Source organism: Astatotilapia calliptera, chromosome 12 (assembly GCF_964374335.1).
Source record: "Astatotilapia calliptera chromosome 12, fAstCal68.1, whole genome shotgun sequence".
Lineage (NCBI taxonomy): Eukaryota > Metazoa > Chordata > Actinopteri > Cichliformes > Cichlidae > Astatotilapia > Astatotilapia calliptera.
This window is the reverse complement of record NC_137433.1, coordinates 16,644,661-16,669,160: the sequence shown is the minus strand read 5'-3', so window position 1 is coordinate 16,669,160 and position 24,500 is coordinate 16,644,661. Positions and strand designations below refer to the sequence as shown.

At 40.5% G+C, this 24,500-nt stretch overlaps 1 protein-coding gene and 1 long non-coding RNA gene across 5 annotated transcripts; one reads left to right on the top strand and one right to left on the bottom strand.

The window, feature by feature from the left end:
* The first annotated feature begins 352 nt into the window (after nt 1-352).
* Nucleotides 353-9,003, top strand: LOC145419424 (uncharacterized). Its single transcript, XR_013900809.1, has 2 exons — nt 353-596; nt 8,664-9,003. It is a non-coding gene; the product is annotated as an uncharacterized LOC145419424 (long non-coding RNA).
* Nucleotides 9,004-19,870: 10,867 nt separating this feature from the next.
* Nucleotides 19,871-24,490, bottom strand: ido1 (indoleamine 2,3-dioxygenase 1). Of its 4 annotated transcripts, none has more exons than XM_026186663.2 (10): nt 24,305-24,490; nt 23,610-23,705; nt 23,420-23,539; nt 23,186-23,304; nt 23,072-23,086; nt 22,877-22,976; nt 22,639-22,756; nt 21,385-21,436; nt 21,135-21,283; nt 19,871-21,047 (listed from the first exon to the last, which is right to left on the bottom strand). In XM_026186663.2, exons 1-10 carry the CDS (start codon nt 24,398-24,400, stop codon nt 20,650-20,652), a joined length of 1,263 nt encoding a protein of 420 aa, XP_026042448.2. In that variant the 5' UTR covers nt 24,401-24,490; the 3' UTR covers nt 19,871-20,649. The 4 variants fall into 4 exon arrangements, with proteins under 4 accessions (XP_026042448.2, XP_026042449.2, XP_080143622.1 ...); XM_026186664.2 differs by having other exon boundaries at nt 23,420-23,509; XM_080287496.1 differs by lacking the exon at nt 23,072-23,086.
* Between the last annotated feature and the right edge of the window lie 10 nt (nt 24,491-24,500).

Here is a 24,500-nt window from a genome sequence, read left to right as displayed (position 1 = left end):
TGCAGCACCAGAGCACGAGTACTCGTGTCATGGAGACGGGCAGATTCTTATTCGGTGAAAGCAATGATCAACAACACATCTGTTCATTGTTAGCTTAATGGAAAGAAGACATCCACATATAGAGTAAAACAGGTGATGCTGAGTGACTTTTAAGACCGTCCAAAAATGTGCAGGCTGAATTCTGCAAAAGGCCAGCTATGTGTCTGCCACGTGTCCTGTCAAACTGTTCTTTAGAGCCAGACGGTACTGTTTCTATATAAACTAAGCCTAATAGCTGATGTATTTGAACAGTATGGGCAGCTTTCTCTCTCAGTCTATTCAGTGCAAAGTCTACTGACAGAAAGGTCATTCACCATTCACAGCTTCCAAATATATCCTCCCGCATTGCTGTGCAACAGACTGAGATGGTGAAATTGCCATACATTTTCCACTGATCCATCAAGAAGCGAATCAAATTGGGAGTGCTGGGGAAGTGCAAACAAGGCAAGGCTGGGCCTCTTTGTGGCTGTTTGCAGAAGGATGGATATTAATACAGAAATAGAAGATGCGGCAGATAAATTAAAAGGTGACACGAAGAGAAAGGAAGACGCACCAAGGTATTTTTTTTCCTGTCACTCACTTCTAACAAAACAATTACGCTTAAAAAAGATTAATTACCATTAAGCCCTGCCATATTTTCCTGGGTGACAAAAGAAAACATCATCCCAAAAGTCATTATCATTGTCAGCAAGTGCAGTTCAAAGGGAATTGTTGGACGTCTTCCAAAAATACTATAAGGTCTTTACCTCACAGTGGAAAAGGTGCTGAGATGACTGCTGTGGTGATGTGGCACTGTAACAATGAAAACGGAACGTGGAAGAACATATCGCTGCTGCATTTGGTTTCAGCTTAGTCGGAGCTAAATAAGCCACACAAGCTGCGCACACTTTATTTAAAGCTGAGGCAGCAAAGAACATTAGAAAAAGTTGTCCACTGAAACACTCAGCAGGCACAGATAAACCTGGAAAAATATCTGCCTTTAAGTCTTCCTTGTCTATTGCCTGTGCGGTATTGTAACAGAAGCATACAGTGGGTTGATCACAGCTTAGACAGCTATATGCAAACCATAATAATGGTCTGAAAGATGCTAAAAACACTACGAGGGAGCCGCAGAGATAGGGTGTTTATTTATGGATCACTGCAAGCGACACTTGTCACTGTGCAGAAGTAACTTACTGGAGACTATACCTCAGATCAATGACCATACACTACAAATTAAAATTCTGCCCTTGTGATGGGTTACGCTCTTATTTCATCTTGCCTGGACTACCTGCCTCAGGCATCCTCCCTGGATCATCTGCAAGTTGTACAATATGAGGAAAGCTCTTGATCAGATCAGCCAAGCGTTGCTTATGATCTCACTGCACTGGCTCCACGTTAAATTCAATTTCTGGTTTTCACCTTCACTTTCCTGCATCACTGAACTTCTGCAGCCATCCGTCTCCAGCAGGATCTCTGATCAGAGCTGGTCATCCATTCCAAAAACATACATAACTAAAGGTGACAAAGGCTTTGCAGACTTTGACCTCTCTGCCCTCCAATCTATGATCTGTGAGCTCAGTGAACTTGTTCAAAGAGCAGATGAAGACTATTATTTTAATTGCGGCAGTGTACTATTTAGTGTTGTTTCTTTTTGTGGTTTTACTTATTGTGAAGCACCACATGTTTTGTATATTGAAAGGCGCTACATACATAAATCTTTTTTTATTTGCTAACTTACTCAATAACCTACTTATTTACTGTAATACAAATATTTCTGCCAAGTGCTGAGTCCATCCAAACTTTAAGTTAATGACAAGGACCAAGTGACTGATGCTGCCATCCTTAGAGAAGAATTATACCATTTTATATCTTGAAATGTGATGTGTAATATTTTATTTGCTTGTGTACTTACTGTAGTATGAATGCTTCTGACACATGTTCAGTCCACAGGAGCTTTCAAGTCCAAGAGTTAGCATTTAGACATTAAGCAACTTTCAGCGAAGATTACTCCAGGAAACAGCTTAACACACACGCAGGTACAGTGTCATGTCATGTTACAGCTGTAGCACATTGATTGAATATGGTTGATCAGTGACTTAAAACTTAAGTCTGCCGGCTCTTGGCACATATTCCCACCATCTCTCAGACTTTTCATTAAACCTGTTTTGGAAAGTTTGAGACCGGTTTACTCCTAGATGTCCGCAATCATTAGATGTAGAAGAAAGGGCACAAGAAAGTCTCGCTCAAGGTATTTTCTTGCACGGTTGGTGTATCTGTGTGAGTCAAAGGGAAAGTAAATGAGTGCTTTATGATTTCTTTTCTGCAGCACTTTGGTCCCGTGGGTTTATATAAGTTTGCAGAATAAACCACATCGAACACTCACAGTGAGTGGGACGAATAACGAAAACAAAAGGGATCTTTGCAACCTTTCATGTGAGCATTCTTGGCAAATCTATGTTGACTTCCCTGAGACATTTTAAATTTCAATTGCCCGGTTGGAGAGCTCATTAAAGGGCTGCAGTTATGGTGTATTAATTGGCACAGACATTATTACAGTTTTGGTAAGGTTATGTGTTTCTGAACTAGGAATAACGAACTGTCTCATTCCGTGGCCTCTGCATAGCAAAGTAAGTTTCATCTACCTAACTTTGACCCAGCTCTCAGTGATTTCACTGACCACACCACCAATAAAGTCAGTGATGTACTCTCTGGTATTTGTTAGCGCATGTGTTTGGATTCTTATCCAGGATGACAAATGAACCAATCTCGCTTGCATGAACAGAACTGAAGATTGACTATGTGCACAGTGGGGAATGTGTAAACCACAGCATCTGCAAATGTCCTCACTGGACCCCAGTGAGTTCTGTTGGGGTCCCTGAAGTTTTAAGATGTAATAGTTTACATGCACAGCTGCCAGCGCAGCAGAACATCAGTCATAGTTATATTTGATTTGAAGCAAGTGGATTTTCTTCACATTATTTATGTATGGCTCTGCGGGGCTGAAAGGTTTGGTTTTTACGTCGTATATAATAATCTCCAATATTTTCCCACATTTTTTGACAGACCGCAGGAGTTTCACAGTGATCCCCTGCAGTATGTCAAGAAGACAAGACCAGAAATACATGTAAAACATTCATAAACATTCAAAAGCCTCAATATGTTGCAAAAATAGAGATGGATGTTTCCACCCATTGGTTTGTGCACATGTTAAAATTCAGCATTTTGGCCCCTTTACTTTTCTGGAGATAAATTTATCTAGAAAAATTAAAAGGAACAAAGACCCACCAAAAAAACATAATACCCAATATAGTAATAAATAAATAATAACATAGAATAAAATTGAATAAAGTCACTTGAGGCATCTGCAGTGTTTTATAAGAATATTCAACCATTTGGTGATTTTCTTTATTATGAAAGGCCACGGTAGTCATGGTGAAAGTCTTTAATATATATCTTTAAAAGAGTGTGATTTTTTTGTGTGTATTTAAAATGATTTTTCCTGTTTTCTCTCCACCTTTGCATGCAAACTGACTTCGAAGACGCGTGATCACTCTGAAAAAGCCTTAACTGAGCACGACACAATTTAAGAGTCAGCAGGTTTATGTGGAAAACAGGAGGCATGCACCTAGTAACACATCCAACAGTACTGGCGGTCACTTTGTTGGGGGCAAATACTTTCCATTAAGAAATTCATGAGCTTGTAAACAGCTCAGGTCCTGGGAAGCACAGTTACATCTGTGATGATAACCAGCCTGTTTGCAGAAATCGCGATCGCTTTGTTTTCGTGGATGCACGAGAAGAACTCAATCTGCGAGGAGGTGCGGGGCTAATCCTGTGACGTTAATCTGCTCAAACAATTTGCACATTTTTAATTTCCTTTTTTTTTTAGCATGTTAAACATTAAATGCTGTCTTTCTTTCAGCGCTTGGCAACCTTGGCCTGCATGCGAGCACGCAGGTGCACGCGGAGCGGTGGGCTGGTGAAGATGAGTCAGTACAAAGTCACTTGGCAGCTTTATAGAGGATGTTTGTAAACTTTAAAGGGCCACCTGTGAGCAGTCATAAAGCTGCCATTGTGCCAACCGTGTGTGAGCAGAGTAACATCGTTTTGCTCTGCTCTGTTCGCATTTCTCGTTTTTCTATTCTTAGGCTTGGGCTCTTTAAGGTGACTGTGCTCACTGTGACTGATGCTAAGGACACAGCATGGAATCCCTTCATCTGTGGATGATGTATCCCCAACTTGCGTGCAAAAAATAGAAAGAAAGAGACTAATTTCCAAAGTCAGTCATCATAAAACGGTACTCTATTAAAAAGCCTTTGCATTGCCTCTAGAATATTGCTCTATAAAAACACAAGGCCTTCCTCTGTATCCCAAACGAGTCTGCACTGCAGAGCAATCACTTGTTCTGGTGAATTCATTTTTTATGCTATATTTTTTTTTTCTAACTTTAACTATGTGCAAAAGTCTGGTATTCATTTGCGTTTCTCTGTCTCCCCGTGCTGCCAGAGTTTTCTAAATTAACCTTACTGGAAATAATAATGACTAGTCGGTTAAATATGAAGCCTGCTATTGCTCACTTTAGTGCATCTCGTATACTTTATTTGTGTTCTGTGTAACGTCAGGCTTTTATGATTGATAGTAAAGACTACTGCAAAAAAAACAAAAAACAAAAACCAATCCTGTGGCAGTGGAAGGAGCGCATTTGGGAAAATAAAAAAGTGGCAGTAACACAGCCTTTCTCATGTCAATAACATGACAAAGTATCACATTGTTATATCTGAGAGCACTACTGATAAATGTTGGCAAATACCAAGAAGCTGTGAATAACTGCCCTCGGAGCACTCACAATCATTAACACCAATTATGTGCATCTTGAACGGGAAGTCCGGCAGCTTCCTGTTCACTTGACTTCATTTCCTTCTGTTGCTGTTACTGTATTGTTTATCCTGTGTTTTTTTCCTCTGCACATTCTTTTCACACGTAGATTCATACAAGCGTCTGAGATGCACTGCCAGGATTGAGACTATCCATCACGAAATACTTCAAACGGCTTGCCCTTCAGTTCACACTAAATCGCCGTTCTCTTTCACACTTATGTTGGTTCCCATGTGTTTGGGGAGCAGTTCAATCCTCACTTCCTCATACTGGGACCCATCATCGTCACAGAGACTTTCCAGTCTTCACATAATGCGCAGCTGCTTTTTTTTTTTTTTTTTTTTTTGGTGCTCCACTTGCTGGAAAGTCTATCTTTGTGCACACAATATTAGCTGCATCTCCTGTTTACTCAGTGCTGAAAACCAAACCATTGTAGCCAGGGTCCCTGGTGGCTCAGTGTTACAGCTATTGACAGTGCAAAGGGCATAGGAATTATAGGGCATTTAAAGATGAGGGATAACACTTTCCTACGTACGCAGTGAGCAGACTATAGAGAATTGGAGGAAACTGAAAGGAGGTTTCTGTTAAAACCACAACTACTTCCAAGGTGCATGGAGAAGGAAAAGGATCTAAAGAGGCTGACAGTCCAGAAACGCTTGTGATATGACAAAACGATTTATTACTTGATTAGTGCTTGCAGAATTAATGACACCTTGGTTTTGAGGTTTTAAAATGACTAGAGCATAAACATGGACCTTGGGAAAAGAAAAATTTCTTAATCATCAAGGTCATATCCATTTCAAAGGCAAGGTGAGGCTGGAGCATCATAAGGTTTCTTCCTGTTAAAAGGGACTTCTTCTTCTCTACTTTTTCCAAGTGCTTGTTCAAATGTAGGTCTCTTGATTGTTGCTGTATTCTTTTTATCATTGTAGAGTCTTTGCTTTTCAATATAAAGCACCTTGGGGTGACTGTTGTGGTTTGGGGCTATATAATAAAATTTAATTAAAAATTAAAAATCCACACCTACAGCCAACTAACGCTTAAATTTAGCCTAACATGTGTGCCTTTGGCTTGAGGGAGGACACTGGAGTACTAACCCACACAGGCACACGGACAACAATTCCACACTGAAAGGACCCAGCCAGACTTTTGCTGTGAGGAGCCATCGCTAGCTGTCACATCCCCAAGCCCACCGTGTGAAGGGGACACCTTTAAATTAAATACTGAATGCCAAAATGAAAAAAGTATGCTGCTTTTTTACCCCAATATTGGACCTAAGTTCATAGTAAAGTACAAACGTTTACCTTTGGCTGTTTACGCCATGAATTTACTGTTATCATCCACTCTTTCCTCCAATTTAACAATGAACAATTATTGTTCAAAAGTGGTGGTCCAGTGACTAAGTGGCTGCAGGCATCATTCCAGACCTACAGCAGCACAGAGCTTCAGTATATAAACATTGCATTGATGTGTTAGTGATATATGTTTCCACAGTGAGTCGATATCAGCAGAAATTCTGACCTGCTACACGTTCTTGTTTTTAACATTTGTGTGAAGTGCCTCTGTGGAGCCATTACATTAATCACTCACAAAGCTTGGCACCTGATATAGACAAAATATGGAAGTGATAAGTGTAAGTTTAAAGCTGATCTCATCTTGGTCTTTGCTGCTTCCAAGAAAACCTGAATGACTTATTTGTGAAGTGGGGGAAAAAATCCTTCCCTGTTTCTGCTTTGTGACTCAACATGAGTAAGGTGGAAATGTTACAAAGCAACAGGGAACGGTGCTTTCCTTTGGGTTATGAGTGCAAAAGTTTGATGTGTGTTTTTGTTGAGTCACAGATCGCTTTCCAAACCAAGCAGGATTGTGGCCACATCACAGCTTAAAACTTGCTATACAAGTGAGATTTAAAGCCCCGCTCTGGCCAAGGTTGCAGGTCTGTATCCCATTTAAATAATACAGATTCGGCACCAGTCTGAAATTAACTGGATACTGTTCCTTTACCACCTTCAGCGTACACAACATCCTCAACAACATCCTTTGTGATAGCTGAGGAACTGACTCCTTTCCTCGGCATCATATCAAACACAGTCAGGGAGATATTTTTAGACCGTCCTGTATGAATTAGGCTGTGTTCAGAGTTCTCTCTGTGGGGCAGTTCAGATCTACCTGACTCTAGGGTTGCTATTAGCCCTTGTAATAAAGGCCAGATTGTGGGAAAACTGGTAGTTAATGTGACCCGGCTGTGGCTTGCTGACAGACGTTCCCACCAGCGGTGTAGGACAGAGCCTGCTCCATTTTCCGATCCACAGGAAAAACGCTATCAGCTCCCTCGGTGCTGCAGACCCTTTATTTGCATTATTTTCCCTTGAGAGATTTAATAGCCCTCTATCTTACTCTCGTCATCAGCTGTGAGAGTCAATGACTCCATTTTCCATATGACTCTATTCAGCGCTTCAGTGGCAGGATGGCAAAAGCCAGCTAAACTTTTCAAACATGGATACAAAAACCCAGTCATACACCTGGACGCTACTGAAAGTAACTGTGACAAATGAGAAAGGTGTTTATATCCAGCGGATTATCTCCGAGGTCTCCAGGGCAGAGACATGTGCGCACTCCTGCAGTTTTTCGGCATCCATTTATTTTTCTGTTTAATCTTTTAAAATAAATTGACAGAGTACAGTTACATGAAAAGTTAACAATCTCGAAGAAATTTATCACCACCACACACTCGCTCGGCTCTGCATGTTGGCACTCGTTTGACTTGTATATACCTGAACTGGCTCCTTGGGGTCTGGGTTTTATCTCGAACATCTATTATCTGATGTTCTCATAATTCACATTAGGTAGAAAAATAGTAATGTTGGAAATTATCCACAGAGAAGAAGGGGATAACCGCAGTTCTCGGCGGGATCGCTGCTTTTCTAACACAGTTGAGTACAAACTGTGAAACGCATTTTGTGGGATCTGATTATTGAGATTAATGGAGAAAATCAGGATTGGAATAGAAACATTTGTTGTCATTTGAATTAACAAAGGACTGTATCAAAAACTCCAATTCAGAGATTCAATGAAACAACTTTACAAGACATGCTAAAGAGTAAGCCAAAGTTTTAGCTTACTCTGTTAACTGTGTCTGTGTATTGTACCTGCACTCTTGTGAATGGTGTTCTTTTTGAAAATGAATCTAACCTCTCAATATTATCATTTTCATGTACTGTTTTAGAAATTAGCTCAGATTTTGAGGTACAATACTGTAAAAAACTAGGTGACACTTCATAATATGGCCCACGACTAATTCCCCTGTGATTAAATAGAATTTCAATGAATTTTGAAATTATGAAATTACATGTAATTATATTTACCTGCACGTACTTAACGGTAGGTACACTTGAATAAGTAATGAGTCAGGTTTTTGCAGGAAACAAAAAAGTAATTATACTGTAAGTAATTTCCTTTTGTGAGTAATTTTAAGTATTGCAAAACTTCATGTATTTTACAGGAAAGAAGAAATAATTACAGTGTAAGTAAATGTAAGTAGTGTATAAGTAATACTAAGTGGTGCATACATTCTGGGTATTTTACAGGACAGAAGACACACCTGGTTTTTAGTACTGCAGCATTTCTTGGTCATTTTGCAAAACTTCGACATTGCCCATCATCTTGTGAACTTCCATTTTGGAGACATCAAGCGTTTTGGCCATTGAAGTAATGGATTATTGTAAGAGCAGATCCATGCATCTATTTATTTTCTTCCACTTCTCCAGGTCATGGTCATGGTGGGGCCTCTGGACGGTGGGAGGAAACCAGAGGGACAACAGGGAGAACATGCAACCTCTGCACAGAAGGGCACCAGCCAGTTTCAAACCAAGGACCTCCTTGCTGTAACAGTGCTAACCACCACACCACCGTGCTGCGATTGGATGGAAATCAAGGACACTACATGATCATTTGGTGGCGCCACTCCCTAAACCAAAGCATGGTTAATCATTCGTTTTACTCTAAATGGGCAATTCTGAGTTCAATGAGACTGGAAACTAGTGACTGAAACACTAAACCCTTTTGAGCTGTTTATTGAGATGATAAATAAAATCAGTAATTGTCTCATTCTTTCATAGATTTCTATACAACTCGAGGAGCTGCCTCCTGCTGGTCATTAGATAGAATGCAGGTTTAAGGCTGTACCTTGAGCATCTTTGACATAACCCTTTGTGCTTATATGCATCGTATATCTGCATTGTCTTTCTTAAGCTATGACTCACATTATTCTCCTGATGAACACATCATGTTCCAAGAGTTTTCCTTTTAAAGAAAGGTGTAATTGATGGTATAATAACGAAAAGAAACCAGTAAAAACATCTTTCTCCATCTTTTGCACTTTCACGCTGCTCTATAGAGCCCCACTCTCTCCATCACACACGCAGATCCTTTCCACCTAAATCATGCTACAAAACCTCTAATTGGCATCCAGCTTTGTAGCCTTAAACTTCAGACACAACAGGAGCACAGTGGAACATGCATGTCTACAAGGTACTGTTAATGAAACGAGCCTGTCTGCATTTTTCAGACTGGTGCATGATAATTTCTTCTGGGTCTGCTTGGTGCCAGGCCAGCAGGTGAGGACTACATAACCAGAGCATGCTACCTAATTATCCTACATTTTTGTGACGATAATTTGACGCGGTTCTCATAACCCTCCTCACACTCTCTCTCACACACACACTCTCGCACACATAGGGGTGGTAACATAATGAGACATTTATCTTTTTTTTATGGAAATCTGGATTTTTTTTTTGGGCTGTGTGAATAGCACTTTAAAAAGAGCTGGTGACCTTGAAACATGAGGTCAAACCGTCCCTTGCGCTTTTGTTTTCACCTATGAATTCTATTCATCACGTTGCAGGAAAACCCACAGATTTTTAAACGAATAAACCCATGTCATGAGCTGATATTACCAATAACCAATTCGCCAGCAAAAAGAACAAAATGTACTGAGCTAAGATGAAGACACTAAGTCACTAAACCTCATAAAAGTCGCTGGGTGCACTGCAACACTGCCGATGGTTTTTAGCAGAGATGAGGCATTCTTCACAGCAGGACGAAGTGCTGAAGGATAATCAGCTCACTTAAAGTACATCTGTTTTTCGCACTGTTGTGCTGTATATTGGGTCTAATAAGGACTCAATGTTCTATTGCTTTTCAACCCTCGTGGCATGATGAACTTTTTGTAAGTGGTGATTTTTCCACTTTTAAAACAATTGAAGGGAAAACGCTGTCCAAGACTGAAATAGAAAAGCAGCTGTTTTCACGTTGCATCATGAAAACTTAATTTTACCTTGAATACTATGTGTACTGTCACTGAGTCCATGTTAGAATCATAATTTTTTATACAATTTAAGTGTTTCTCATAAGTCAGAGTATAGCACGGTGTTACTGCAGCGTTTTCAGGGTAATTACATTTTATAGACCTCTCTTGCTCAGAGACTGGTGTTGAAAAGTGAAATTTCGGCCCCTGCTGCCGCTGCTGAGGATTTGTTTCCTGCGTGTGTGTGTCTGTATGTGTGTGTGTGCATGTGTTTACATATGACCTTTTGCCAAAAAACACTTTTCTGTTTCATGTCTATTGGTGATTGCATGACCGATTTCAACACCGCACTTTGAAAAGGAAAAGATGAAAATGTCAAGCGCGGTAATTTCACTACTAATTTTTATGATCAAACGTGCTTAAAGTTATTGAATTAGCTTTGGCCAGACACACTGTCTTGACACAGGAGAGAATCATTGTGCGAGGGGTTATTCTTGGATAGGTGTTTCATTTAGTGAGGAGGATTAACTATCTGCATGCAGCGATGCACACAAGTGCTGGAAAGACAGAAAATGGTGGAAAAAATGAAACCCCTGCACTCAAATCTCACAAGAATAAACTTTACTCAAAAAAATATATAAAAATCCCACAGTGGGTGCCACTTGGTGTTTTTAAAACTTTTTTTTTTCTAACATTTACTGCGAGAAACTGAATTTGAAATGGTTTGGTCTCTTTATGCCATTCAATGGTCTGTGAGGTTAATACAAATATCTGAGTACAAAGGCTCTCTAAGTATATTTAAAATATCCTCAGTTTGCTTACCTAATGTGTATTTGAACTCCACATATATAATCCAGATGACACCACACACACGAGACTCCCAACTGCAGCAGCAGTCTCCAGATTTCTGTTATGAAAAGACATTTTAGCTCTCAAAAATTAATTTTATCCATGAAAATATTGAACAAGGCTGTAAAATAACAAGCAGGCTCCCCTCAGTTTGGTAAAATTACATGGTGTAACTGCAGTATCCTAAATCTAAATTTGGTTGTTTCTGGCTAAGGTGAACTTGTTTGGCAGAACAAATTGTAATAGTTCATTTTATGAGTTTTCAGGACAGTCCCTTGGGAACACAGACGAGCAAAATGTGTGGGAAGCAAGAGATGGAAAGGATAAAAGGTCAAAATGTACTCTTATTTGGATGCTTTTTGGTCCATATGAACAGCTAGGCTTGTGGAGTAATTGAACCAGTATTTCTGGTTAATTTGTGGTAATAGGTTTTCCTCAAAACAACCAAAATTGAAAACATTACGGGATCACACTCCACGTTATCAGACCAAAACCCTCTTCGAACTCATTGTGATGTCAGCTCCACACCTGCAAGGCTTCGTGACTGAATTCAAAACAGATGTGAAGCTATCGTGAATATACAAAAAAAAAAAATCAGTGTTTATAGAAGGACGACCAGACAAAAAGACAGATAAACATATAACACCTGCTTTACCTGCTGCCGTGGGTGTAAGGGTAGCTCATGATAGTTCCAAGACTGCATTTTGTCTCTGTTGTTGATAATACACCAACGCACGCACAAACACACAAACACCAACAAATGCACCCAAGGTAAACTCAAAAGGCACAAACAACAAAAAGCACCCTGTTGTGGTCAGTAATTACTCTATATCTTTGCAAACAATGATGATATCAAGTGTTAGTTTCCACTGTAATATAATATAGACTAAATATAGTCACATAGTGTGGGCATGTTGGCTGACGTCAGCTTCATTCAGTAGAACCACTCAATGTTTTAAGCTTGAATAACCTTGAACAGTACAGTGTGTTAAAGCCTTCCTGAAACATGAATGAAGGAAACAGAAGCGGTTATGATGTAAACAGCACAGCCCAAAACAACTTTGAAATCCATTTATTAAAAAAGAGCATATCGCAACTTGATCTTTTTTGGTCTTGTCAAACTGCAAAAATCTTCTAAAGCCCGTATGATGCTTAAAAATATGCAAATAGTTATAACGGTTTGCTTCAGTCATAAAATCTAGTCCCAAATCTTATTTGGATTTTCATGTAGCCTGCATGTTTAATCAGTGAAAATGCTGATATGCCACGGTCAGGAGGAGCACAAAGAGGTGTTGGATCTGCTAAAATGCAGACTTTTTTTTAAATTGTTTTGAGTCACAAAAAAAGAGAAAGAAAAGGCTTTGTTTCAGTGCTGAAACAGTTCTGCATCTAAGCCCTGTGACGAGCACCTGACCATTCTTCCCACCTGCATGACCTTGTCCGTCTCCACCTTGTCCCCCGATTGGAGCTACCCACCCTCTCCCTGCCATGTATGCAAACAAGTCGGGATCTCGTTTGGAAGGAAGTGGAATGTTTTTCCAGGGAAGTTTGGAATTAGTCGACCATTGCGAGATTTTCATTCCATTTCTCAGCAGCTGCTTTCCAAAGGAAGTCCCAATTCTTTCTTGCGTAAGTAAGCCAGCACCAGTGTGGATTAATGAGCTTTAGCTCATGCAGAAAAAGCAAACCGGGATCTGTTTCCAACAACTGCAGTACAGAATGTCCATGACTGAATGGCAGGAGGGTTTGGGAGGAAAGACTTTCTTCTCCCGCTGCACAAACAGTTTTGTGGTGAATTATAGTATTTATCTTTTCACTGCTTGGAAGCCTTTACTGAGCAGTGAAATCTGATCTTCCAGTGTTTGTCTATTTTTGTCTATATAGCCATGTCACAGATTTGGCTTGTCACTCAACCTGTTGCAAAGCTCCTGTGGATGCCAGTGTTAAATGTGGAGGTGCGAACATCATTAGTGCAGATATCATCTTCATCTCCTGAGGTGACCAGTAGCTATGGTGTAGGTGTACCCTTGAGCCAGTTCATGGCCCCTTATCGCACATTGTGTCTTTTATCATGAAGTACACGAGTGTGCGACAGGGAGAGATGGACATTTCTTTTCCATGCAGGAGATCCCCAGGAAACTTCCTGTATTTTCATAACCCGGATGAGAAGCCGTTGATAAAAAGAGTGTGTGGGCGCCAGCAGGGAAGGTGACATTAGTGACAACTCAGAGGAAGAGGAAGTCAATCAGCAGAGCGAGAGAGAGAGGACAATAGTGTGGCATGAGAGGAAAGCCAAGCAGGGAAAGCAGGAGTAAAAACACACACACGCACGTTGTTTCTGTCAGCAGGTCATGACGGAGTGCAGGACTGCACAAGCATGCATCTGTCCTCACTTAGGGATGGCATGTGCCTGCTCATTAAAGTGCATTTGCATGTGTGTGTGCACTCACGTGTAGGAGTGTGTGGGGGGGATCAAAGGGCTGTCTTATTTGCACCTGGTAGGACCATGCAGCAGTGACTCAGCAATGACGAGTGGTTGTGGCTGTTCCCTGTCACACAGCTCAAAGTTGTGTTAACCTTTAAGACAAAAGGCTGTGACGCGTGTGGGCCTCTGCTAATCCGGTGAGGAAAACCATCTGAATGTCATGTATTCTTCCAGCAGCTATTGAAATCAGATTTAACACGTGCGGTTTAGGTCTCTCGGGAAACCATTCAGCAAGTCTAATCGAATTGTAGGGGAAATTTTGGTCACCGGGAGTTATCCAGCAATCAATTGCTAGAACAAAAGTAAGAAAACTCAAATTATAAATGCTGTAATTTTAACTGGCAATTTTCATGCAGACTGCAATTTAATTGGATGATGAAATCATCCACCTATCCAACTATTTTTCTTCATCCATCCAGCTGCTTATCCAGTTCACGGTCATGGGGTTCGGGGGGAGGAGGACTTGGGCATGTCACCAGTTTATGGTAGGGCTTTATATAATTATATTATTGAAAATTATTCACAGCTTAATGTGATTCTGACTTTAACTTCTCTTTAACTTCTTTGTTCATCACTTTCCTAAAGTCCCAGTGTGCCTGACATGTCCTCACTTTTTTTGAAAATATCCAATGGCCATGAATTCAATGTTCAGCCACTACAAAGCAAAGAGGAATGAATGCATCGCTCGGGTACCCGTTGTCCTAGAATTTTTTATTTCAGTTTACTGACCTTGTCAGAGCATATTTCTCTGAAATAGCTTTGTTTTTCTTGTTGCTGCATCGGTGCATTTATTTAAAGGAGGCCATCTTTCACACAAACATGGATGAAATGAGAGATAGGTCAATAAGCTAGCTGTGCTGAAGGTCACTACAATGGGAGTGTGTCGTAGTTCAGTATTTAAACCCTGCAAAACAAGATGGATTGCCATGAAATTTTCTTTTGACATTTATGATCCCCTGACAAATTATTTGAATGTCTTTAGTAATCCTCTCAATTTACCTCTAGCTCCAGCATTTGCCAAGAGAAACCACTCCGGTGGGAATGTTGTCAGAGATTCATCGATCATTTAGTTAAAATTTAAGTTCATCCATTACTTTGGTTTCTGACACATTATTTATTTGTTATTTATTTGTAACTTTATTTGCAAATAAAATGCTTTCTCATGTGATTCAGCTGTATTTTATGTTTAGCGGTATAGGCTAAATGTTAGCATGCTAACATGCTAAGTTAAAACTGATATGTTCACATGACATCTGCAAATCACAGTAAGCATGTAAACGTCTACGGGAAATCTACGTCCAAACGTAAAACGTAACCAGAAACTCCTCTTAACTCTACACCGCAACCTTCCACGCCATTCGGTTGCTGTAGGCTACATCAACCCGACATGCAGTTTTATTTCTCTAGAAGGGAATGTCAAGTTACGTAGAAGGTTACGGCAAAGGGTTAAAAGGAGTTGTAAGTTATGGATTAACTTACAACTTACGGATGTGGATTTCCCAATGAAGCATAATTCAGGCATAAAACAGATGATCTAACACTTAACTGCAATCTACATTCTGTATAGCTACATTCTTGTCCAGATTACACTTCCCAACTCCCACGCCTGGCAGGATGGAGCATAAAGGTGAGACAGTCCTCCTTCCAAGAAAATACTGCAGGAAGCAGTGTATCCATCACTTGTGGAGAAAATTTACAGGTTTTTCAGTGGAAGAGTTCAGGTTGCAAATGTGATGAGTGCTTTCCTTTTAAGTCAATGATGTCATCTGGATTGGATCATCAAATTGGGCAACAACTGTAATTTTACACCTGAAAAGCAGCCTTTCAAGATGACTGTGAACACGACAGCTCCTCTCTCTTTTTTAAAATCTTTTTTCATGTGGGCATGCTGCTCTAGTCTAGTCTGTGGGGAGGAAGAGATAAAGTTGTTGTTCAGTGACTACATCAAAAGCCTTTAACCTGCTCTTACAGACCGCACAAGTAGTTTTACAAATTATGTGAAAGACAGGCGAGGTGAAACATGAGTTTGATGTTTTATTTAACTGTGACTGGTAAGCATGAAAGTGCATTGGAAACCCACAACAGAGTGACTGTGAGCTGCGTTTGGTTTACGAAAAACCTTCACAGGTACTGTAGGAAAGATGATTCACCAGTCAGAGAGCTGTTAGGACCACGGTATTTGAAGAACCCCGTACCCCTGGGGTAAACTGCATCATCTTTTTTCACATGTTTACTCAGACCACCCAAATGCTATCCAACTAGACTGCAAATTAGGATTCCTGATTCCCACCCTCAAACTAAAAGTGTTGCCTAACTTTCTTTAGAAAGAGGACACAGGGATAAACAAAAGTACATTTCAAACTGGCGGTGATGACAGCCTGTTATTAGGGTACTCAGAGCCATGGTTGGATTAACCACCTTGGAGGCCTTGGGATAAAGATTTCTTGTTGGGCCCTTGTTGACCTCTGCTGTACACTGTAACAAACTGTTACAAAGCTGCACTATACAAGAAGCAATTTACAGCACCGTCTCAACCAGAGACCATAGAACTGTGGGGGAGAGATATTTGAATGAAGTAACTTCCACCTGCACGGCATTGTTACTTCTGTAAATAGTTAACTTAGCTAACAGAGCAGCAGAGCGTGTCTGTTACGTGACCAAGTGCATCCATGCTTGGAGGGCTGATTAGAGCAGAGCATTAAATGAACTGACTGGGTTGGGGGACAACCAGGCTTTGGTTACCTAGGCAACCACAGCCTTGAACGTTGGCTTAGTAACCAACTAGCTTCAAAGCAATGTGCAACAAGCAAATCGCTCCTTGTGCATTAGCTTAAGAAAACTGAAAGTCTGACAGAAAACCTTTCCCCATTAGGAACACTAATCGCTGTTTCCCATTAATTGTTCAATATAATGTGAATAGCGTTGCATGCTGGAGGTTAGTTACATTGGTAATGTTAAACACATTCTAAACCTATAACTTTTAACCAAACGGTGACTAATTAGTAACTTTGCATGTATTTTTGGGATGATGATTTAGCATTGGAAACACACAACAGATTGGCAGTTGATGTTTTCATGAAGTTTTGTAATGCTTTAATGTGCGCCGTGTTATGTGTGACAGAGAAACCGATGATAAGGACAGTTGTAACATTGCAACATGAGTCTAATGCGACTAAATTTAACAATAGCTTGCTGGAAACCCTGCTGAAAGTATATTACTATTAAGATCTGTATGTACAGATTTACAGCTGTCAGCATTTACTTTCTATACAACTCCTATGAAGTTGATTACTAACAGCGAGTCCTTTGTGCAAAAATGATTGCATTGCAGAGTGCTTGTGACTGTACCTTCTTTCACCAATCAAAATCAGGTTGGGACTGCCTTTAAGATGTCCACACTGTCAACAATGGTGAAGGAGAAAACTTTAAAGAAGACAGTTTCTGTAACCTAGCAACAATAAGCATTTGAGAGAGGTGCTTAAAGCCTTGTGTGATTCCAGCACACACAAAAAAGCTACGTGTGGACAAAAAAAACCTTCTAGAAGCAAGTCTTGTCAGTCATCTTCTGTAGCTCATAATCTGTGCTTATAACACTTTTTTCATATGCGATTTTTGTACAGTGTTCCTAGTCCATCTAAAGGTTCAATCTATGTTATGCTGAGAAATGGAAGACACCCTATTTATTCTGTCATTTATTTTCATAATTGACACATATATTTCATCAGACTTTAATTTCAATTCAGTTTTTCAATTCAACTTTACTTAAATAGTGCCAAACAACAACAGCAGTTGTCTTAAGGTGCTTTATTTTGTAAGGTAGATACCCTAGAATAAAACAGAGTAACCCCAACTGTCAAACAAGGAGGCAAGCAAGCACTTGGGGCCAGCAGAAAGGAAAAATTCCCTATTAACACCTGCCGTGACTGGTTGGGGTGTGAAGGGAGGAAAACGGGACAAAAAGCATAAACTGTGGAAGAAAGATTAAATATTAATAATAAGTAATGATTAAATGCAAAGTGAAGACAAAACACTCAGCATTCAGTGTCAGCCAATCTAGTCTAACTATAAGTTCTATCAAAAAAGGAAAGTTTTAAACTTAGTCTTAAAAGTAGAGACAGTGTCTGTCTCCCAAATCCAAACTGGGAGCTGGTTTCACAGAAGAGCAGCCTGAAAGCCTCCCATTCTACTTTTTAATACTCTAGGAACCACAAGTAAGGCAGCAGTATGAGAGCAAAGTGCTCTCTTGGGGTGATACGGTACTAGGAAATCTTTAAAATAAGATGAGGCCTGAATATTTAAGACCTTGTATGAGAGGAGTAATTTCAGTGGGAACCAGCATATAGAAGCTAATATGGGAGAAAATATGCTTTCAGACAGTCAATCTCAGTACAAATGAAAAATGAAATTAAAAAAAGAGTCTTATATTGTGGCTATGGCTTGTTGGACAGCCATGTGGCATTAGCCTTTCCCAGTGTGTCCCAAGTTAAAGTAGGTAATAAAAGTAGCACTGGGTCACCTTTCCTTGAGAGAATTTGGCCTGTTCTCATTATTGATCTTACTTATGTGACACTTTACTCTGTTTGTAATTTCCAAAAGCAGTTTACCAAAACCAGAAATAACCAAACATGTAAGTACTTAAAATTATTTTCTTCACTTAGACCTCTTAGCCCGAGGAGGATGGTATTTAGACGTGAAAATTGGTTACAAATTTTCAATTATTCTACACAGACCAACATGATATGTAGTTGACCTTGCTTCGGGTGCCCCTGGGGGTCTCAGACTCTCTTTGCCCAGTTCATAAAATAGCTTTGAAAAGAGTTCAAATTCAGGGTGTTTCCCATCAGTAAATGATGAAGATGTCTCTGAACTCTGGGTGTGTGTAAATAGATGTTTGACAAAGATAATGAAGTCAAGATGAGTGGAAAGTTGAAACCCAACACCAAGTCACCTACTGTGCTGTATGTGTAGCCCATAATTCCAGACTACACCCGTCATGTGCACGCCAAAGACAATCAGTCCCTCCCTGCTGCCATCGAGGCTGCTCCCTCACAGGGTGAGAAAAGGTCCTGGCTTTGCTTGGCTTGAGGTAAGCAGCAGCATCATAAATTCAATTTTGAAATAACAGAATCCAGGATATCCCGTGGTTAACCACCAAGGCACAGATATCCGATTCTCTAACCAAAAGGACAACCCTTGTCTGTTATCCTGTCAGATAGCTGGAATATGGATGTCTTAGGAGATTTCTCAAAAAACAGAGACTCCTGATGCGTGCGGCAGTGAAGAAATGTCACATATTTAACAATCACGACTAAACTTTTGCAGCCGATATGAACCTTTAAGGCAAAACTTGACACCTTTCACCCTATTATTTACATAATACATGTCACAACCTTGTTAGTACAGGTGTGTTCATGCACATGTGTCATTCCTATACTGAAACCAGCTGTGTGATGCAAGGTGAAACTATAGCGGCCATAGAAGCCCAGCCCCGACTACACAATGAAGACATCCTTAGAGATGGCCTGTGTTTACTGTAGGGTTGTCAGGGAGTCCTCCACCTACATGGCAATAAGGAAAGACATTATTTACTTTGGCTGGACAATGATGGCTCTAATCAGATCCCCATGATGTGAATACACTGTTCGGCCTATCACCACCCATTTCCAGTTTCTGTTCACCTTTCACCTCCTCGCCTAAGACCTCCCTGTCATCTTATAGAAACATTCTCTATGGCTGCCTGAGTGCCTCGGTTTAAGTACAAAACCCACAAATGACACCCAGCTTAATTTGAAATTTGTAGGTATTTGCTCTGAATTTGTCAGAGTAAACTGAAATTAAAATTGCTGTCTCCATATGCACAGACACATATCTCTCACGCTAAAACCTTTCACAGGCCGCGTGTGTAATTGTGTTCTCTCCATTTGCCTCTTCTATTGTCATTCCCGCTCACCAGCATGTGAAAAGAGTTCAAGATAAAGTAGGTCACTCAGGTTGGGGAAACTGTCATGTCTAATTGCCACACCATCTCTCTTATCTGATCTGGCGAGGCTGTTATTGTAATGAAATACCAGTGGAGATGAGCCAGGAAAGGAGAAGATTACACAGCATGAGCCATTCATGGCACAATCCATCCCTTCATTGCCCTGGGTTTTCCACACAGTGGGTTCAGGAAGTATGGTGGGGCATGTGAGGGCTGGATGTGGGCTGGAGGAAGAAGGCAGGATAGCTGAGGTAACCACTCTGATAAGTCGATGCGTCTCTGCTCTGCTTTGTGTTCTGACATGACAACCCTGTTTTGAATCAGTGCCACGAAGTTAAGACACAACAAAGGACGATTATTTTCTGAGATGGAAGAGTCAGGTTCCATCCTGGTACTTTAATGAGTGGATGTGAATTTCAATACATCATCACAAGACTGCAATTAATGAATAACACATTATCATCATGGGGTCAGTTTTGCTTGTCAAGGCCAAATCAGGCTTGCTTCTCTCATAGGCTGCCCACTCTGGTAGCTCATCGTAATGCTGCCCTTTAGTGCCCTACCATGGTTTCACACGGTACTGCAGTACTTTATTTTCCCTGATTATTTTACTTAAAAGCAGAAAGTCAGTTGTTTTTACTTCCATACCAGCGGTGGATGATTTAAGATAATCTTCAGGCTGGAGAAACCAAGAAATCTTTGTGATTTGAAAAATACACTTGATCTTGGTTTCTCAGTCTCATTTACCAAAATTACAGGAGTGTTAGTACTGATTTCAACTGTTTAATGTTTAAATGTCATCAAAATATTTGGATCTTGAAATGATGCTCTTTTTTTCACATTCCAGTTCAGATTAAAGAAGCGATTAGTGGTTGCGTGTAATGGAAAGCAACAGTAGTGGTTTAAATCATGGTTTGGATCGATTGACGGGTATCACTCGTGTCTATTAGGCTGAGGTTTGTTTACAGACCCGCCAAAGCTACATGGAAGACAATCAAAAGAGGCCCCTCGCTTTCATTCTGCCAAAAGCTATCCTTTTAAAGACAAGTGAAATAGTGCGGAAAGTCATCAGAGTTGATTTTTCTGGTGGTTTTATTTGATTTGCATGACTCGCGGTTCCTCTGTGATGACAGTTCAGCTGTGATGTTTTATTTCTCTGCTCGCCTCGGGCAGCAACGTATCTTTTGTTTGATCCCTCACAGTTTTTAGGAAAGACATTATGCTTGAGCCTCCGGTGCCCCTCTCCTCAAGTGCTGTGGGTGCTCTGCTGATCATCTCGCCATCTGAGTTGTGGTTTTGGTCACGCAGTTGTCGAGCACGGGCAGCAGGTACTGTGATAAAGCGGCTGACGACATTGATGTGGTAGCTGCGCAAAGCCAGCAGCTTTTTAACACAGAGATCGAAGACATTGTTGAGGTCCTTGCGATCTTGCTGCTGGACAAAACTCCTCAGGGACGGCTGCAAGGAGATGTCGTTGATCAGTTTCTTGTGAAGGGGTGGCATGTAGTCCCTCATGTAGATTAGAAAGGAAGCTGGGGAAAAACAAAAGCAGTGAATTCTTTACATTCATCTCTGGCACAGTTGGGATCATGTTATTGACAATTCGTCAGCCTTTTTACCACTTTTTGGTTCATGTTTGACTCCCAGAAGCTCGTCAAAACAGTGCAGCAGACTGCTTTGTGCAGCACTCCCTCCTGAATACCTCATCGGCGCTGTCTGGACCCCTTCATAAACCAGCCCCTTTGGCATACACGGGTTGTCTTTCCATCTAAGTATGATTATGTGACACGGGCACGCACATAGGTCTCAAAAACATGTTTCACTTTGCAACTATGTGAATCGAGAGAAAACAGCAATAGATTTCTATACCCAGACAGGTAGATCCTCATAATGCCATAGAAGACTGAAGGGTCCACATGCACTTAGGGAAGAAAAGAAAACAGTTGTTAATGGGATTCATTTTACAATAATCACGAAAAAAAAGAAAAGAAAAAGGCAAGAATTGAATCATTTGCAATCATTAAAAAACGTTTTTCTTTCTTTATCAATGAACCTATCCCAGCTGGCTTTGGGCAAGAGGCAGGGTCATACATTTCAAGACAGCACAGGTAAACGTTTCAGTCATTTACAAATAACTCCCAATTTAAATTTAAAAAGATTCAGGGAAGGGAGTTTTCTACCCGTGTTAAACATCATTTAAAGCTCTGAGAAGTCTTTGTATGCTGAAAGCAAACAACAAACAGCTGTGATCTTTGGACCCTCGGCTGCCACTGCATTGCAAACTATGCTAAATTATTTAACTGCATAGGGATAAAAACACTTTTTGAAACACAGTTAACAACTCAACCAAAAAAAAACATACATACTGTTTAAACAAGATAGAGAACATCATTTCAGCAATCATACCGCATCATATTCCATACATATTAGAAAAGCAAGACCAAAGTTAAACAAGTCCATGTCCTGAACTAACCCTAACCCTGTCTACAGCATAATGTTTTGGGAGACCTGGGTCGTTGACCCAGAGTTTTGAGTTTTCATTATTATTGAACTTTGATTTTGCCATTATTTATCATTTCTAGTCTTTTGGTGTCTTTGTTAGAGTTCTCTGTCTTATGGTTTATGTTTCTGTGTTCTATAGTTGCGCTGTCTCCCCTGTCAGCTGTATCCCCTTGTCAAGTCCGTGTCTCTGTGTTATGTTTCCTGTTTTACTTTGAAAGTCCGTGTCTCATATTAATGCATCTGGTTTTGCTTCCCTTGTCTCGTTAGCCCTGATTTGTCCCAGCTGTGTTTCTCTCCTGTCTCTCATTCACTGATTGCTCCCTCTGTGTATTTAAGCCCTGTGTTTTCCTCTGTGTTGTGATCTACTGTCTACCATGCTGTGTGGTTTGCCTGTCAACTGGTTTGGTGCTTAGTTTATGTTCTTAGTTCAGTTAGGTTTCTGTTTTCTACCATCCAGCAATAAAGCTGAGTTTTTTGAATTAACGTTTGCCTCCAAGTGTCTGCACATTGGGTCCTCCTTACCACCACTCCTGCCTGCACATCAGCCTTCACATAACATAACGTGCAAACATTTTTGGAAAAAGGCTGTAACACATTTAGGTTTTACATCTGAATAAGTACCTTGCATCAGTTTGAGTGCGTCAGTCATGTCCTCAATAGACCGGCTGATGACCTCCAAGCCTCTGGCCACAGCCTCGGTGTCGCCACACCTCACACCATTGATCACCGTGGGAATATTCTACAAAGCAGTGGTTCGGTTAGAAATGTCCTCGCTTTAAGGGTGCCCTTATATTTGTCTGTTAACAACAATTATCAAGTGCACATTTTAGGATGTTTCCTGTTTTTAATGTATCTTCACCTTCACCGCAGGAACTCCAGCTAGCTCCACCAGCAGAGTGACCAAGAAGAAACCTCGGGCACTTTCTCCACCCGGGAGGCTGACCAACAACTCCAGGTTCCTGTTTGACAAATGTAAGCCATGAAACTTTGTGCATATTATAGTATGATAGCACATATTGTATTATACTGTGTGCAGAAACAGAATTTTACTCACTCCATGTTGAAAGGCCTGGCACAGCAGATATACAGATGGACATGAAAAACAGGACATATTTATACACATTTGCTGGGTTTACTCAAACTGCTGGCAGGAGATTAGCGGCCTTACCCGTCAGGATCTTTCCTCTTCCAGTTAGCCAATACTGCATCTGCATGTGTGATAATTGGGGGAAGCCCTAAGCGTTGTGACACCTCCCAGTATGGAACAGCCAGACTGCGTGGCAGTATCTTAAAAGAATATGAAAGAGAAATCAGTCATAATAACTGAATCACTTAAGGTAACATGTAGCATTCAGAAAACAGGAGGCAAAAGAAAAAGAAAAACTAACAGACAGTTAGTTACCTCAACTGTATCTTTCTCTCCCTCCTCCCAGACGTAGCCCATGGTCATCATGCTGAGAGCCAGGTGGGCCAGTCGTAACTCTTTGTGTTTCTGCAGAAAGTTGCTGCTCAGCAGTGGCATCTGGTCATAGACAACTGTACTGAGCAACTGCTTCACAGTCATCGTGAATGGTGCTTGTCATTATAAATACCTTGTTAATACGGGAGCGCAACTCGTGGGACTGCGCAAGCTCTGGGATTCTCAGGGCGATATCCATCCATGGCTGGTAATAAGGTGGAAGCTCTTCCTTTAAATGCACATCATGAGAAAATGTTAATGTTGGTCAGTACCATTTAACACAACTGTAGTTGGTGTAAAATGCAAACAAATCCAAGTTCATGTTGTCCTCAAATGGCAAAGCAACAAATTCACTAAAATCCAAATGGCTCAAGGGGCTCAAAATGAAATGTTCACAACTTGTGACCATCATGTGTGTTGTGTGCTTGTGTCCAAGCAGGACCTTAACTTACTAAGCTTCTTTTTTAGGAACCAGTTCTCCCATCCATCACTGTGCTTCATGTTTTATTTCTGACTACAGAAGTTATGAACATTATTGTTCTCTCCATTTTTGCTCTCTTCTATATGCAAAAATGTGATTTTGTAAACGTCTTCCAGGAATAATGCTCACTTCCTTCATCTTTGTTGGTCTCAATCAATACTAAAGTTAATATTTTTATAACAGCTTTTTTGGCGCTATAAGGATTAATGTAATTGGCAAATTCTTATTAAAGGTTTGGTTTTTAAGTAATACAATGTGAATAAAATGTAATAATGTTACATCACAAACTTGAAACAAGCAAAGCTAAAATAACACACACAGAACTTCAAAAGAGCTTTTCAACGTACCAAAGGATCTGGAAGGATGAAGCCGAGTTCTTCTGAGACATGGTAGGACTTCAGAGAGAAGAGAGCTTCGGTCTGGTCTGTTTCAGCAGAAGCCATAGAGAAAACAAAGCAAGCACCAAAAACTGCAATGATCCTCTGACAAGCTGAATGATCCCGGACACCCCAGTCTGGCTGGACTTGAGCACAAAGGTATTGC

What these genes read in the sequence shown, in the direction of transcription:
- ido1 (XM_026186663.2), bottom strand. Translation starts at nt 24,400, where the DNA reads ATGGCTTCTGCTGAAACAGACCAGACCGAAGCTCTCTTCTCTCTGAAG. An exon ending in TCATCCTTCCAGATCCTTTG is followed by an intron (nt 23,706 to 24,304) that starts GTACGTTGAAAA and finishes GTGCATTTAAAG; the next exon opens with GAAGAGCTTCCACCTTATTA. An exon ending in CAAACATGAACCAAAAAGTG is followed by an intron (nt 21,048 to 21,134) that starts GTAAAAAGGCTG and finishes GTTTTTCCCCAG; the next exon opens with CTTCCTTTCTAATCTACATG.